This window comes from Papaver somniferum, chromosome 5, assembly GCF_003573695.1.
Source record: "Papaver somniferum cultivar HN1 chromosome 5, ASM357369v1, whole genome shotgun sequence".
Lineage (NCBI taxonomy): Eukaryota > Viridiplantae > Streptophyta > Magnoliopsida > Ranunculales > Papaveraceae > Papaver > Papaver somniferum.
In genome coordinates this window covers 192,584,448-192,600,606 of record NC_039362.1, presented here as the reverse complement: position 1 = coordinate 192,600,606, position 16,159 = coordinate 192,584,448, and the positions used below count along the sequence as shown (strand labels likewise).

Below are 16,159 nucleotides of genomic sequence, written 5' to 3'. Positions count from 1 at the left end.
CTAGGATTAATCCTAATAGAAATAAATCAACGACCTATAATAATTGGTTATCGGTTCGGTTAGGGTGCGGTTAATAGTGGAACCGATAGCCGAACCAAATATCCAACGATTACCAAAATTAACACCGACACCGACACCGACCGTTGGATTATGGGTTCGGTGCTATTACGGTTCGATTAGTGCGGTTATCGGTTCGGTTCTGCGCACGCCTAAGAGTCTTCCCATCCACGGGACTACAGATGGGTCCACTCGAAAATCAACAGTTTTCGTGTTTAGTGTATTTTAAAGGTCTGACCACTTTGCACATCAATCCCATCCAATTGAAGTCTACTTAGTTTAAAATTTGAATTATTACTCCACCCTACCTACTCATGTACAGTAATTAAAAGAAAAAGAAAAGATCAAAAGATCATAAAATTTTAATTTACTCTCCAAACAATATTTGTTGCACAAGAAGACTCGTACACACCTCTCTCCATCACAATCACCACTTTGACTACTAGAACTACTTCACTGTCTCTCTATTGCTCCTCATCTCTTTCTCTCAGCAAATTTTACCCATTTCTTACCTTCAAAAAGAACCCTTTGAGAGATTCATTCATGGAAGAAGATATATCTAGCAGTGGTTGCGAAAGTATAAACAGTACTTCACAAACTAGGAAAAGAAGAGCTGAATCTGAAATGAAATGCAGTGAGTGTAACACTGTAGTAACTCACATATGTGGAAGAACTCAAGTAAGAAATTAACAAAAAACTTCCATTCAATCTTGAATTCTTATGTCCATTTCTTGCTTCTTCTTTTGATCCTTACTCTATTCTTCTTCTTCTTCTTCTTCTTCTTCTTCTTCTTCTTCTTCTTCTTCTTCTTCTTCTTCTTCTTCTTCTTCTTCTTCTTCTTCTTCTTCTTCTTCTTCTTCTTCTTCTTCTTCTTCTTCTTGTTATTTGCAGTCAAAGTGTATTGCTTGCTATTTTAGAGACAGAAGTAGTACTGCTAAGACCACAACAACATCTACACCACCAGCACACAGAAGGAAGGCCTCTACACCAGTAAGCAAATGGAAGAGGATACTTTGTGCTTCCAACCATTCTTCATCATCCTCTGTTCATCACCATCAACAAACACCTCCTCCTCCTCTTTCTTCACCTTCCATGGCATCAATTAGATTGTCACCAGGGGATAACCACTGTCTTCAGGTTCCAAATGATTTCATTACTTCTCAGGAAAAGTTATTTCAAATAATGCCTCAAAACCCTCATCTGAAACCCTTGGAAAAAGACCCACCTAGTGCTAGAAAGGGTATGAAGCTGATGTTTGATTTAGACTTCACTAATCTTGCTGAGAAGTTGCAGGAATCTGTTGACCCTCTTGAGTTTTATGCTAAAGCAGGGGAATATACTTGGCAGATGACAACTTTGGAAGAAATGGGGTATAATGTTGTCAAACTGAAACAGAAGTTTGATGTACTTAGTAAGATTTCAGTGATTGGAAAAGCAAATAGAGATGAGATTGAGGAAACTAGAGAGAAGATTAGAGTTTTAGAAGCTGAAGCAAGTGCTAATCAGAAAAGGATTCAGGATTTGGAAACTGAAGTTCAACAATTGAAGGATGAATTGAAAAGTGAAGATGAAGAAATTGAAGCTATGAAGTTGCTGGAGAGGGAATTAGCTGAAGAAAAAGCTAACAAGTGGAGTGCCTTCATGTCAGTTGCAGCAGCACCTTGGATTTGAGTAACAACATACAACACAAATAGGAGGAAGAAAGCCAAGTATAGATGAAAGGAAGAACTAGTCTAGTGAAGCAAAGTTAAAATAGTGTTTCTGATTTACTTTTGAGATTGTAGTGAAGCAAAGTTAAATGTGACAATCCATGTTATTGTTGCTTTTATGTTGTTGTCTTTGGCCAATTTGGAAATGGTGATAGCCTCAAATGACAAGTTCACCATGTGGATACATTTGCAGATGCAGGAGCTAGTTTTTGTTTTTGCGATATTGGGTAGATTTGAAGCTAGGTTCTGTGGGTAATATGCAATCTAAACGTGCAGGTTTCACAGGCCATCCTCAAGTTAAGCAGGTTAAAAGTCCTGCTGCTGCCCCTCATTTGGCATGGCGCCGGATGGTGAAAGTATTTGAAGTTGGAAAGAAGGTTTAAATTTAAATTTTTTCTGAAGTACAAGAAATGCTGCTAAAGCAACTATTACACAAGCAAACTTACACACAGGAGCTGGTACTTCACCTTGACTGCAACAAAGTTGTACCAGTACTCTCTAATCAAAAGAAAAAACCAGAGAAACATAAAGAGACTAGGGTGGCCAAAGTCATCCCAAGCATGGATTGGTTGATAACCATGGAAGAAATAGACCCGCTATCGAACGGAGTGTTGTCAATAAGAGGTTGCTGCATTCCTTGAGTAGCAGTGCTGGCGGCTCCTCCTCCAAAAGCAGTAGCAGGCTGATAATGATGCACAGATGGAGAGAGAGGTTGATGTGCACTTAAACCACCTGTTGCTGGTTGAGCATTACTTGAATCAGGCTGCTCTAAGTCTTCTCCTGGTTGGCTTAGATCCTCCTCGGGTTGTGGAAATTCATCTGGTGTGTTTAGTGCAGTACCCTGCTGATGAGCTTGACTTGCCTGGGGTTGTTGTACAGGTGCTTGTAATTCATCTGGTTGGCTTAGATCCTCCTCCGGTTGTTGCACAGGTGCTTGTGATTCCCCGGGTTGTTGCGCAGGAGCTTGTAGTTCATCTGGTTGGCTTAGACCACTCTGTTGAGGAATATCCGCCTCGGTTTGTTGCGATTCTACCCGTGGAACAGCTAACTGAGCTGTCTGCTGCGATCCTGCTCCTAGTTGCTGAACATTGTTATCCAATGGCTGTCCAAATGGACCTCTATCATCTTCACCATGAACTGGAGAAGCAAAAGGTGGAAGTGCAGGAGCTAATCCAGGTGCCCCAATGGATCCACAGTTTTGGTTGACAATGGGGTTATCACTTGCTCTCCAAGCCAATTCACCTTCTTTATCTATTATCTGCATGTCACCCCTGTCAATCAGCACCAGCTCCCTCAAGTAGTTGTCACCTTCCACATCGTTGTCCCACGCAGAGTTGCTTCCGTCGAAAATCTCAAGTCCACCTTCAGAAAACACTAGAGTACATGTGTTGACATTGCTAACAGAAGTGCATTCTGATTCCCACACACTTGCACCATGTTCTTCTTGGACTTGGATGTAGCAGAAATCATTTCCAAACCCACCAGCACCAAACGAAGTCTGGCGACGAAGGAGATATGCAGAATATTTTCCTGAAGGAGAAGCGAGGAACATTTGAGATGTGCCAAGTTCTGATGTTTGTTGACTTAGTGGTGGGAGACTTGCAAGAACTTGCTGTTTCACAACCCTCTCGATTGTACCGGCCGGTGCCAGAGAATGTGAAAGCAGGCCAGAGTAAGAAAAGAACAAGACTAGTAGCAAAGAGAGGAAGAGATTGTGCTTAAGGAAGCCTTCCATTTCTCAGATGAATTTCGTGTTGCAAATGAACTTCAGATGAATTCTAAGAAATAGATGAGAGTATGAGATGATTGAGGAAATGATCGGTTCCGACCGTTTATATAGCGGAGAGTTTCCGGCTAGAAATTAGTGGAACTGTTATTGCTATTGAAGCAGTTTAACCGACTTTTTAAGATTTTAGTGTTGGAGCAGTTGAGAGATGATTAAGAACTCATTGTTATTCTTTCAACAGTTAAAAGCAGGACTAAAGTTTATAAACCACCACCTACCTTTTGTTTCACGAAAGTGGTACTTTCACCTTTTCATTTTTGACTGAAAGTATCACTTTTACTGAAACGGAACCGGAGGCATTAGCCGCCTCCGGCCTTCCTGCAGGAAGTACAACTTCTCTATATAACAAAAAATATTCATAAAGGATACATGACTATATGTTGCACTGCTTCTTGATTCAGAAAATTGGCAAAAGGAACAAAAAAATTACACAGAAGAATTGTGTCAGAAGAATACAAACAATTACAACAAGAAGCTAAGAATTTTTACCTAGAAAAAGTTACACTAATTGACACATTAAAAGGATCAGTAGTAGTAATTCATTCACAAAAAAATTACTATCTGTCCTTTTCTTTTTTACATTTTTCTTACCTAAACCTCAAAATAAGATCCAAATCTGACTGAACCCACCAAGATATCATCATATTCTTCTTTTAGAAGTTATGCTGCAAAAACAAATTCTGTCGAGGCGACGCAGGTTTAATCTCTTCCTCTAAACTTTTCAAACCATCACCTCCAACAACTGCATTTCCCTGGTTTTTCTGGTCCAAGTTCTTTGCATCCACTGCGTCGGCTTCTGAAACCGAAGATTTCCTTCTCTGTGAGGAAGCAACACTTGGGAATGTGATCCATGAAGGAGCTCGAAACTCTATTCTGTGATCTTCTCCTTCTACAATGTCCATCTCCAATGCTGACCTACTCGAGGACCTTTGTGAAGATTTTTTGTTCATTCTACTACTTCCCAGAATCACCTCGGTTGGTAATATTGGTTGATCGATACTGGGACTTCCCATCAGAAGTGCAAGAGCCTGTTCTAAAGCTGTTGTCACTTTATCCATGGATGGCCTCTCCTTCCCCCTCATTCGAACACATTTACTGGCCACAATTGCAATTCTTGTTAAGGCGTCGAGATCTTCTGGAGGCTTTAACAGTGGATCCAATATTGTAGATATTTCGCCATTTTTTATCAGTGGGGCTGCCCATTCAACTATATTTCCATCTTCGAATTGCATATCTATGGCTTTTCTACCACTTAGAATTTCCAAGAGCAGGACGCCAAAGCTATAGACATCGGATTTCGTAGTGAGGTAGTGAAGTCTGTAGTACTCAGGATCAAGATATCCTAGAGTTCCAGCTGGTGGCTCAGCTAACGGTGAGCTACTATCGGAAGGACCTAATAAAGAGAGACCAAAATCAGCAACACGAGCATTGTGTTCTTCGTCAATGAGTATGTTTGACGACTTGATGTCTCGGTGAATAACTGGCGGGCAAGCATACCCATGCAAGTATTCAATTCCCCGAGCTGCTTGAACAGCAATGGTGACTCTCCTGACCCAGTCCAATTGCTCCCTGAGATTAGGATTCTTGCCATGTAGATGTTGATGCAGAGACCCATGAGCCATGAACTCGTAAACCAGAAGCCTCTCTCTACCTTCTTCACAATAACCCAACAGATTTAACAAGTGTGCATGGTTTAACCTCGATAATAAATCAAGTTCATTATGGAATTCCTTTGAATTCTTCTGAATATCAGCTGACATTATTGCTCTTTTCACAGCAACAAGCGTCCCGTCCTTTAAAACCCCTCTGAACACAATAGAAAAGCTTCCTCTCCCCACTTGAGATTCTTCTTTGAACCCACCAGTGGCCTTCTCAAGCTCCTCATAGCTGAAAACATGAGCTCTCCTAATCTTACGTTCTTCCATATCAGGCCGGATTTTATTAGTCTCTTTGCTTACAGCTGAAGAGCTAACACTGTTCTTCGTGTCTTTTGAGTCCATTTCCGAACACTGACACTTCTGCAATTTGTAACGTACATAGAGGCACGCAGTTAAAGATACCGAACTTACCAAGAACACAGCGAAAACTAGTTCTGCAACAAAGATTGGCATCTGCAAAGACATGAATTTCCCCTTCTTCTTCTCTTCCTTTCCACCTAAAGGATCGGAAGAACCACAACTTGATAAGCACTCGCGCGAAACACATCCCGAACAGTTGAATTCACACTGTCGATCAGACTGCAGAGTGCACGGACTGGTCTGATGCATTTCAGAAGTAGGACACCCATTACTGCAGGGCAAGCAAACTCTAGTATTAGGAGATTTGCACGTTTGACTTCCACGGTTGAACTCATAAAAACCTTTGCTGCAAGGAGTAGATACACATAGCCCTGGTGAGACAGCCAACGGTAGAGAAGAAGGGAAACCAGTGCCCCAACAGATGGGTCGACCGGATCGCTCCGCAAGAACACCACATGTGAAGTAATCTCCAGCAGCAATTTGGAACACCTTGACCCCATCCGGAGTCGGCGTACTTTTCTCAAGATGAAAACCCCAACAAATCACAGTACGGTCAGATAATCTGATCCCACAAGCATGGAATCTACCTCCTACAACCGAAGACATTGGATCTTTAGGAGCTAAGTCCACATTTCCTCCACCCGACGAAACAGCAACAGAAGTTTCAACCTCCAAATTCAAACTCTTACCCCAACACAAAACCTTAGAATCTCCTTCCAAAATTCCACAGACATGATAACCACCTGCCGAGATCATTTCAAACTTGGCTTCAGGTATTAAACCAATGACATCACTCCCAGTCTCATCTCCCCAACAATGCACAGTCCCATTCTCCGCGAACAACCCACAGTTAAACACGGAACCAGCTGAGATTGAGTTAAGCTGACCATTAAATTCATAATTAGCAGTCATGTTATAACCCCAACAATCAACATACGCAGTGTTCCGTCGGTTTCTCCGGTTATCAGGCTTTCTCAAAGCACATAAATGGTGATCCCCAGCACTAATCTCCGAATAAGCAGCTCTTTCCATCATGGGTTGAGGAACACCCATTTGGATATAAATACTATTACCCCAACAATAAGGCTGGTTTGAATCCATCAAAAGACCACAAACAAAACCATCCCCAGCTGTTAAACCAAGAAAAGGAAATCTAGCAGGAGTTCCATAAATTACAGCTGAATCTGAACCATAACAAGTTACAATATGAGATTCATCTGATTTCAAACCACAAAATACAGGTCCATTCTCACCATATGATACAGCAATGGATGACATTGAACCTAAGCTACAAACTTTCAACCATAGTGAATCTAATTGAAAACCCATAAAAATCAACACTTTAACAAGAAATTGCACCCTATATTTCTCCATTATTTTACAAAACCCAGATCACAAAATCTCTCTTTAGTTTAATCAGTACTAGTACAGTATGCTTTACTTCTGAGATCCATATTATGAAAAAAAGAAGAAGAGGAAGAAGATACTAATAGAAACCCAAACCTGAAGACACTGTGAATTCTGTGGTACTGGTAAGAAAATTTCTCATTTTAAGATCAAACCCATGTTTTTGCATTTATCATCTTCAACCTCCATTTCTGAACCAGAACTTCTGAACATCTTCAAAGAGAGAGAGACCTTCCTCCAGTTTTTACTCAAAACTGAGTAGTTGCTAAGTGTTTTAACTTGAGAAGTAGTACAAAAACCATTAATGATTAAGAACCAAGATTACATTTTTCTGAGCTGTTTTTTTTTACTACTTTAATTAAACTGGTAAAAATTCTCTTCTGGGTTGTTGGATATTTGTGAAAGAAAAGGAAAGGATTGGCCTTGGAGTGCTGGGTGAAGTAGTATTGGATTGGATTTACAGTGAGGGGAAGGGAAGATGAGATTGGTAGTGAATGGCAATGGGAGTGAGAGAGAGTATTAAATGAATGGCATTAAATTCAAGTTTCAGAGAATGGCAAGTGTGTAGGTGAACACTGTAAATGAGAGAATTTAATGCTTGTTTTTTCCTTTCATCATCTTTTTGTAATATTTGCTTGCCTGGAAACCTGGTTTTTTCTGTGCTCTTTCCTTCTTCACATTTTTGCCAATTGCACGACAATTCATAGCCTAGCAGGCCACCACCACCACCACCACCACCACCATTTTTTTTATTACTTATTAAATGGAAAAAAGATCCAAAAAAAAACAAAAAATACAGTAGGAGAGGAGACAGATTTGAGCTTTGAGCACCACACCATGACAGACACTTTTTTGGAATCGAAGTCATGGATTGTCTGTGAATGCCTGATTGTTGCACTTTGGCCCGGAACGGCCCGTCCAGTTTTTAGGCTGCAAACCTGTTAACACTCCAGGTCCAGGGTCCATGACTCCATCGTATATTAAATATAAAAAGAGAATTAAACAAGTTGTGCATTTGTTAGGTGGATGTATTACTGTTGTTAGAGGCATATTAAACAAGTTCCAATAATATCAATTCGAAAGTAATAGTAGATCATGACACCCATGAATGAAATTACCGAGTAGTTTTTTTCCTTTTTTTTTAACCATTGATTATTTATGTGTTTACGATACACACACATCGCACCATCCAATGTCTAAATGCATGTAATTTTGATTCCTTTGTATTGGACGCGGAGACGAACAAAATAGGAAGCCTTTGAAATACTTCATTTCAGTGTATCGTGTTTTCATGGAAATATTCGACACAATGTTCAATCAGCATAATATCCCACTACCATTTCCTCCGTCCAACCAATATATATATATGGGGAATTTACAATTTTCTATTATCTTGTAATATTATTTACTTTTTTATAAGGGAGAATGTTTATTCTCACACCATGTCACACACTATATATCTTCTTTGCGCATAAAAACTAAACAATAATGGATTTGAAACTAATATTTTATGGGATATATGTAATACTCTTATGAAGCTTTACGTTCCTACAAAAAATGAGCGTATTCCGAAATACAAAACGTCACTAGAGCTGCACAAGACTCGGTCTATTTTACCTGTACTGGTCAGGAACCGAAAAAACCGGTCCGGAACCGGAATAGTTGGGACAGGGACTGGGAATGGATTTCAGAACCGGTTGTATATGAGTATAGGTACCGGTTCTAACCCTATTCCCGGCAGAATCGGACCCAGAAATCCGGTGTATAATAACCGTCCATATTAGAGAATCCTAACCACTGATGCTAGGTATTCATAGCATCTTATAATCTATCGAGCAGAACTCATTAACTCGTTATTTCTTTCGTTCACTCTTTATAGTTGCCTCTTTTTCTTGTTTTCTCAACTGAAGGATAAAAAACAATCCATGGTTCACATATTTTTAACCAGAATCACCACCACCACCTTATTCTTCACCACTACCATGCAAGGTGAAATTGTTGTTGTGAATTAAAAAGAAGCAATTGATCCGATCATCAGCACCACCTTCTTCTTCACCACTACCACCAGTTACCATCAACGAAGAATATCGGTTACTGATTTACTTCTCTTGAATATTCAATCAACAACAACAAGTCAAGGTAAAAATTTATTCATCTGATTTAGGTTTTGTTCAATTAATTGCATGTCTATTTAAATTGTTCAATTGATTTTAGATCTATGATCACTTCTTCTTCTTCACCATCTCTAATCGCATGTTAGGGTTTGTTATTCTGTTTCTAGGAGATTTGGGGTTTGTTGATGCTGGCTTGTTGCTGCAATGGAAGAATGATGTTGTTGTGCATGGAATTGAAAGGTTTGCTACGAATTTGAAGTCAAGAAGGAAATACAGGTTGGGTAAAAACCCGGTACCGACTTGTACCGGACCGGTGTTACAAGTCCAGGTACATGTACAGGTACCGGTCCTCAAAATGAAGACCCGGTCAACTCCAGGTACAGGTACCGGGTTCATAAGAAACCAGGACTGTACCGTCCCATGTGCATCCCTAAACGTCACCATTTACAAATCTTAATTTAAATGGTGAAAAATCAATTGATTTTTAATAGCTCATATTCAAAGTCATAGATGGTGATGTTATATGACTCGGAATGAAGTCATTGTCGGTAGGTATGTAGAGATTTGCAACATACCTCCAAAATATTAGCTTCGAAACTGATACCATTTGGTTTGTGTTCACATAAAAGACAGCAAAGATAGTGTGAAAATAAAAGTGTAAGGGAACCTCCCTCTTATTGATTATATATGGGTAATTATATTGAGAATAAAATAAAAGTTAAAATATGATAACAGATGGATATCCATGAAATTGGTTGCATTTTTTTGAAGATGCAATCTTCACCAAGCAAATCTTTGATCATGGAAAAGGTTATACAGTCAATCTCAGTCATAAAGAAGAGACCTCTTCATGTACAGATCGTTTTGACACTTTTATAATACTTATTCGTGATTGTGGGGCTCGAGAATTTTTCCGAGCAGAGATGCTCAATCTTCACAACTTGTTTGCGAAACCTTATATATTGTAAGTATTAGAAGACAACTCATTCGATTCCGGTGGAGAATTAATACTTCCTAGTTTATTGAAAAATCATATTTCTTTTGGTTATGTGTGCATTTTTAGTTTTAGGATCTTCTTTGGGACCTATCGCGTTGTATTCTTTTCCTTCGTCAAGGTTTTATCTCTGTGAATTTCTTTTTTTTGTCAAGATTTTTAATGAGGCAACATATACATGTCCAACACCTATTGGTGGTTTTATCATTTATCTTTTATTTTTCTTGTAATACCTTTACTTCATTGGCTATAATAAATGGTTGTAATACTGCTGTAATCACGGCTACTAACACCTTAAATTAGTCAACGGGAGCCTGATCATCGGATTTCAAGATCAACCTCAGACATTATTCTCAAAAATGCTGCACATATCTTTGGTTGTGCTCGTCTTAGCAGGGGTATTTTTCAATGTATTCTCTTTTTTTTAATAAGAAAACAAGGTAACTGTCTAGAATACAGGATGGCTTTCAGCTAATTGTCGATATATCAAGGATACAGGACGACTTTCGGTTGGGCTAGTATTAGCACCAAGCCAAACAACTTCATTTTGATACATAACAGTATTGTTTTGGCTAATTGTCGAGATAAAAGGCTGAAGAGTAGCTCAAATTTCTTGGAGGTTAGGGCCTTTCCAGTTGAAGTTTTTAAATATCTAGACTCAATAGAGAGTTTAGCTAATTTAATTTCCAATAAGTTTTGATTTTGTTCCACTTTGGTTAAGTTGCCTAGGACAAAATCAATAGCTTCAAAATTTCCTCCGTGCATCTAGTGGAATCCTTGGTGACATCTTCCTTGAACTTGTCTTCGATAACCTTCCTTAATAGATTGTAGATTTGCTTCATCTTGAGCTTCGAAAACAATATTAGGTTTGGGCATCTCCTTCCCCTATTCCAGAGATAGATTGGCTCATCTTGTTGCTCTATCAATACCAGAGGTGTTGTCCTTGTCGTTTCTTTCTTCCACACGGTTCTCTGAAGAGGACATTGCAATTAAAACAAAGTTATGATACAAAGATGTATCAACATTAGTATTATTTGAAAGAACTTCCATAGTATAATGTTAATAGTGATTCCAAAATTTTGTTTATGGGTTCTTATAAGTCTGTCAGATTTGGTATCCTGATTATTTTGATAGTAGAGGTTTTTTAGGATCTGCCCTGGGTTATGCACCACTATGTTGAAAGAGCAGAGGTGTTGAGTGATCTTGTTTGCAATAATGTAAGCAGTATGGAGTGATATTTATGAAAACAAAATCACATCTAGCTTTCCAAATAAACCAACAAATAAGGCAAAGGTGGCATTTCATCTAGCAAGAGGAGCATTTGGCTTGAACCATTTACTAATCCGATCATGAAAAGAAGAAGAGTTGTTAGACATTTGATAATGAATGCCAAAGAGCTTTATCCATACTGCATATGCAGCAGGACAGGACATCAGAACATGAGGAATGTCCTCCTGAATACACTTGCAGACTTTGCATATAGGATAAATGTAATTAAGAATGCTGGAAGTTTTAGCATTGGTTGGGAGGATTCCATGATCACATTTCCATATAAATAGATGGATTGATGGAGAGGTGTCCAGTTTCCATATTTCTCCCCAAAGGGTAATGGGAGTATTATTAACATACTTATCTGCTATCTGCTTGTCATATAGGGACTTAACAGTGAAAATACCCTTGTTGGAGAGGCTCCATATTATCATATCATTCATTTCACTATTATGGGTAGTGAGATGAATGGAATTCTGGATATCCCGAGAGAACCAAAGAGCCAAGACACTTAAGTTCCAATACCCAATATAATTGAGAAGTTGATTAACAATTATAAGATTTTGAGGGGAAATGAGTAGGTTTTGTTAGGTTATTATCGTTCCCATAAATCCATCTATCTTCCCAAATTTAGATTTGAGTTACACTTCCAACTCTCCAGGTGTAGTATTTTTGGATGTTGGCAATGCCTTCAAGAATACCTTTTCAAATCCAAGAATCATTAGGCTTAGGCTTGATTTCCATTCTTATCACTTCCTGGTTGGGAAAATGAGAATCCTTCATAGAACAAGTCCACAGGGAGTGTGGTTCAGTTATAAGTCTTCAGGAAATTTTTGTGATCATAACATTGTTGAAGTATTCCATATTCTTGAAACCTAGACCACCTAGCTCTTACAGCATCCTAGAAAATGTAGTACAATCCTTTTGGATTGTCCAGCTCTTTGTTCCAGAAGAAGTCCCTTTGGATAGAGTTTATCTTCTTGCAGGTAGCTTTTGGTATCTTGAAGCGGTTCATTCGGTAGATGCTAGAAGTAGAGGTGACAGTTTGGATCATAGACATAGTAGATTTCCAAACAGCTAATCTGAATTTTAACTTCTCAATGAAAGGTATAAAGGCTTGCACTTTGCTCTTTCTGGTGAATATGGGAGAGCCCAAGTTTTTATCTTGTATGTCAATCTTCTGAACTTTCATAAAAATGTTGATGTTATCAGCAATATCAGGAGCAGTATTCTTGTTAAAGAAAATGCCAGATTTTGAGAAGTTAATCATCTTCCCAGAGGTGAGGATGAAAACCTGGAATACCTTGATTAAATTCTTGCATTCCTCCATGTTGGCCTGACAAAATATCATACAGTCATCAACAAATAAAAGATGACTGATAGAAGGAGCATTGCATGTACAGATTATGGTTCCATGAATAAGATTTCGGTTCTCGGCATTCATATGGCTTCTGGAAAGAGCTTTCATGTATAAGAGGAACAAATGTGGAGATAGGGGATCCTTGTATGATACCTCTGGAAGGCTTGAAGAATTCACCGGGTGATATTGACCAAAACAACCAAGTTGGTTGTAGAGATACATTGGTGAATAAGATTGCACCACCTTGGTACTGAAACCCATTTGGGTCATAATGTTCCTGAGAAATTCCCAGTTGACTCTGTCAAAAGCTTTAGCCATGTCAATTTTAATACTCATAATACCCTTAAAACCTTTCTCTCCATTTATGGTATTCATATGGTGAATGAGCTCATGAGAAATGGATACATTGTCAGAGATTTGTCTGCCATGGATGAAAGCAGATTGAAAAGGAAAAATGAGTTTGGGCAGGAGTAGTTTTAGTCTTTTGGCAAGAAGTTTGGAGATGATCTTGTAGATAGTGTTACATAAGGATATGGGTCTGAAATATATGAGATGGGGAGTTTGGATTTTCAATTTTAAGAATATGAGTCTGAAATGAGATGAAGAGTTTGGATTTTCAATTTTCAGTATGAGGGATATGAAGGTAGAGTTCATTTCCTCTAGGATGAATCCATAGTTGAAGAATTCTGAACCATAGCAATGATTTCATTTCCAACCACTTCCCAGTTAGCTTGGATGAAGTTTGGTGGGAATCCATTGAGACCAGGGCTTTTATCTACAACCATGCTGAACAAAATATTTATGATTTTCATAGCATCAGGGACCATAATAAGGTTCTCATTTTCATAGTTGGTAATGATAGTGGGTATAAGGTTAATGATAAATTGGTTTATGGAGATGTTTTCAGCAGTTGCCATGTTTTTAAAGTGTTTGTTGATGCACTCCGAAATGTCTTTGCTATTATGAAACCAGTTATTGCCATCATCATTGTTAATGAAGTTAATCTTGTTCCTCCTAGTTATTTTCTTGGCAGAGTCAGGAAAGAATTTGGTGTTTCTATCTCCCATCTTGATGAATTGATCTCTGCTTTTAGTTTTCCAGAAACTTTCTTGTATGTCTTACCAATGCTCCACTTTGTTCTTAGCTTCCATGATGTCATTTCCTCTATTAATGCCAAATTGGTTTTTAGTGATTCATTCAAGATTCTAGAGACTCTCTTCTAAGTTGTATTTGATTTAGTCATCGACAACATTGTTCTAAATCTTGACTTTCACTTTGACATCTTTTAGTATTCTTGATATGGTGAAGGCTGAGGACCCAAAGTGGTTCTTGTTCCAGCATTCAGGAATGATGTCTTTGCATTCTTGGCGATCCATCCATGGGCCAAAGAATTTAAATGGGATTTTTCCAGACTTTCCAGTTGGGATTAGTATTGAGAAGAATTGGGTTATGATCAGACTCTATGGAAGGAAGATTAAAGATGGTAATGTTGGGGAAAATGTACAACCAATTGTCTGTCGATAATCCCCAATCAAGTCTTTGCTTAGTAAGATGGATAACCATTCTTCTATTGGTACAGGTGAAAGGACATTCACTGAAACTCAAATCATTTAGGTTGGATTCCTCAATTTTTTTCAAGAGTAAATCAGCTTCAGAAGATTCTATGGGTGTTGGAAGTACTTCTCATAATCATGAAGGAAAATGTTTAACTCTCCCATAATTAGCCAGGGGAGAGAGTTAGACTTCTCAATATTTTCAAGCATTTTCCAGGAATTCAACTTATCTTTAGTAGTGTAAGGACTGCCATAATAACTTGTAAATAACCAAGGGTTGTCATTGCTTGAAGTAACGATAGCACTGATGTGGTTATTAGAGAACTCTAGGATAAAGAGATTAATGTTATTTTTTCAGGATAGAGCAAGCCCCCCAGCAGTGCCAACCAACTCTTTTGGATCCACGAACCAATAATTAGTGACTCATATATCCGGGTAGGCTTTAGGTTTTTAGATTGTTATTGGTTTCAGATAGAAAGAAGATATCAGGATTTTTCCTATTTAGGATGTCATTAACATTCCAACCAGTGTTATGTTTCCCTGTGCCTTGGAAGTTCCATGTCATGACTGTAAAGAATTTCCAAAAATATGATACCCTAGGATAAACAAATATGAGGAATAAGTATCCTATGATGTTAAAGATGTATATGCTGAAAATATTGCATGTGTAAAGTTGAGCATGTTATAATGGATCCATCATGGTTAGGTACTATTATGTAATCATTCCTATGATTTAAATGAATTGAAATATGTAAGTTTAGGTGATGAAGTTTAGATTTTACCTCAATCTGCTGAAATAGATTAGCTCCCACAAGGATGCTAGTTGTCATGTTTGTTATATGATCCATATCCAGATCCTTATTCCGAGTGGTTCTCTTCTTGTATGGTGGAATTTGGTCCAAGATTTTCAGGTTTTGGTTAGAGTTGAAGGTAATCATCAGTTTTTCCCTTTTTGGGTCTATAAGGAGAAAGCTGTTATGGTTGCTGGTTGCATTATTTTTAAGATCATTCCTTCTTCTTTCCCATAGCAGTTTTCTGCACATTGAATTCCTCATTAGGTTGATTTTGAGTGTCAGATAGAAAGGGAATGGATGTCTATGGATTGGTGATGTTGAGAGTAATCTTTGGAAAGATAGAGTCAGGGCTGATGTCAGCTTCAGAGTTTTTGTCTTTGTTCAGACTTTGGCTCCGAGTCCTTCGATGATCTTCTTATATTTCCTATGGCAGGCTAGGGATTCAGGATTAAGAGTTGGGATGTCATCTCTTATAGGTTCTCGAAGACCATCTTTAAAGATGATGTACTCCTCATAGCCATCCAATTCCTCAGTGTTGTTTTTTAAGAAAATTTTTCTCTGAGTCTGCCTCATTTTGATAGAAAATTCTCCAACAGCATCTTTGTCTGAATAAGATCTTTTCTTGAAGGTTGGTATTGGGGATATGGGTGGGGTAATGAAGTTGGTTGGGCTGGGAGGTTGATTTTTTTGGTTAACATGCATATTGCAGTCTTCTTTCTCTTCACATAAGGGCCCAGGATGGTCAAGAATCCTACAAACTTTGCAGAATTCAATCCCATGGAGAGCATAAGCAAAATATAACCAATAGGATATAATGGGCGTTTCATAAGAATTTATACCATATTTCAGGGTTCTATGATGTCAATGTTTAGTATCACTTCAATATTCTTCTCATCTTCATCTCTTCCATAAGGCCTTTTAGCATCTTGATACATTTCTGATGGTTTGAGAATATCTTTGATATCTGGTACAATATGTTTAGGAACCCTCTTGACTAGCATCCATATCTTCACAGCATAAAAGCTTTCTTCATCAATGTATTCATGCCCTAGAAGGGGAACTTCAGTAAGCACAATCTGTTTGTTGAAGATTCATCTC

General features: G+C 38.4%; 2 protein-coding genes across 2 annotated transcripts; one reads left to right on the top strand and one right to left on the bottom strand.

The window, feature by feature from the left end:
• Positions 1-508: 508 nt before the first annotated feature.
• LOC113284125 (DUF724 domain-containing protein 7-like) lies at positions 509-1,737 on the top strand. The gene is made up of 2 exons (XM_026533543.1): positions 509-735; positions 949-1,737. Exons 1-2 carry the CDS (start codon positions 601-603, stop codon positions 1,726-1,728), a joined length of 915 nt encoding a protein of 304 aa, XP_026389328.1. The 5' UTR covers positions 509-600; the 3' UTR covers positions 1,729-1,737.
• A 2,195-nt stretch (positions 1,738-3,932) lies between these two features.
• LOC113284124 (serine/threonine-protein kinase-like protein CR4) lies at positions 3,933-7,691 on the bottom strand. The gene has a single exon (XM_026533542.1). It carries the CDS (start codon positions 6,942-6,944, stop codon positions 4,206-4,208), a length of 2,739 nt encoding a protein of 912 aa, XP_026389327.1. The 5' UTR covers positions 6,945-7,691; the 3' UTR covers positions 3,933-4,205.
• Positions 7,692-16,159: the final 8,468 nt, after the last annotated feature.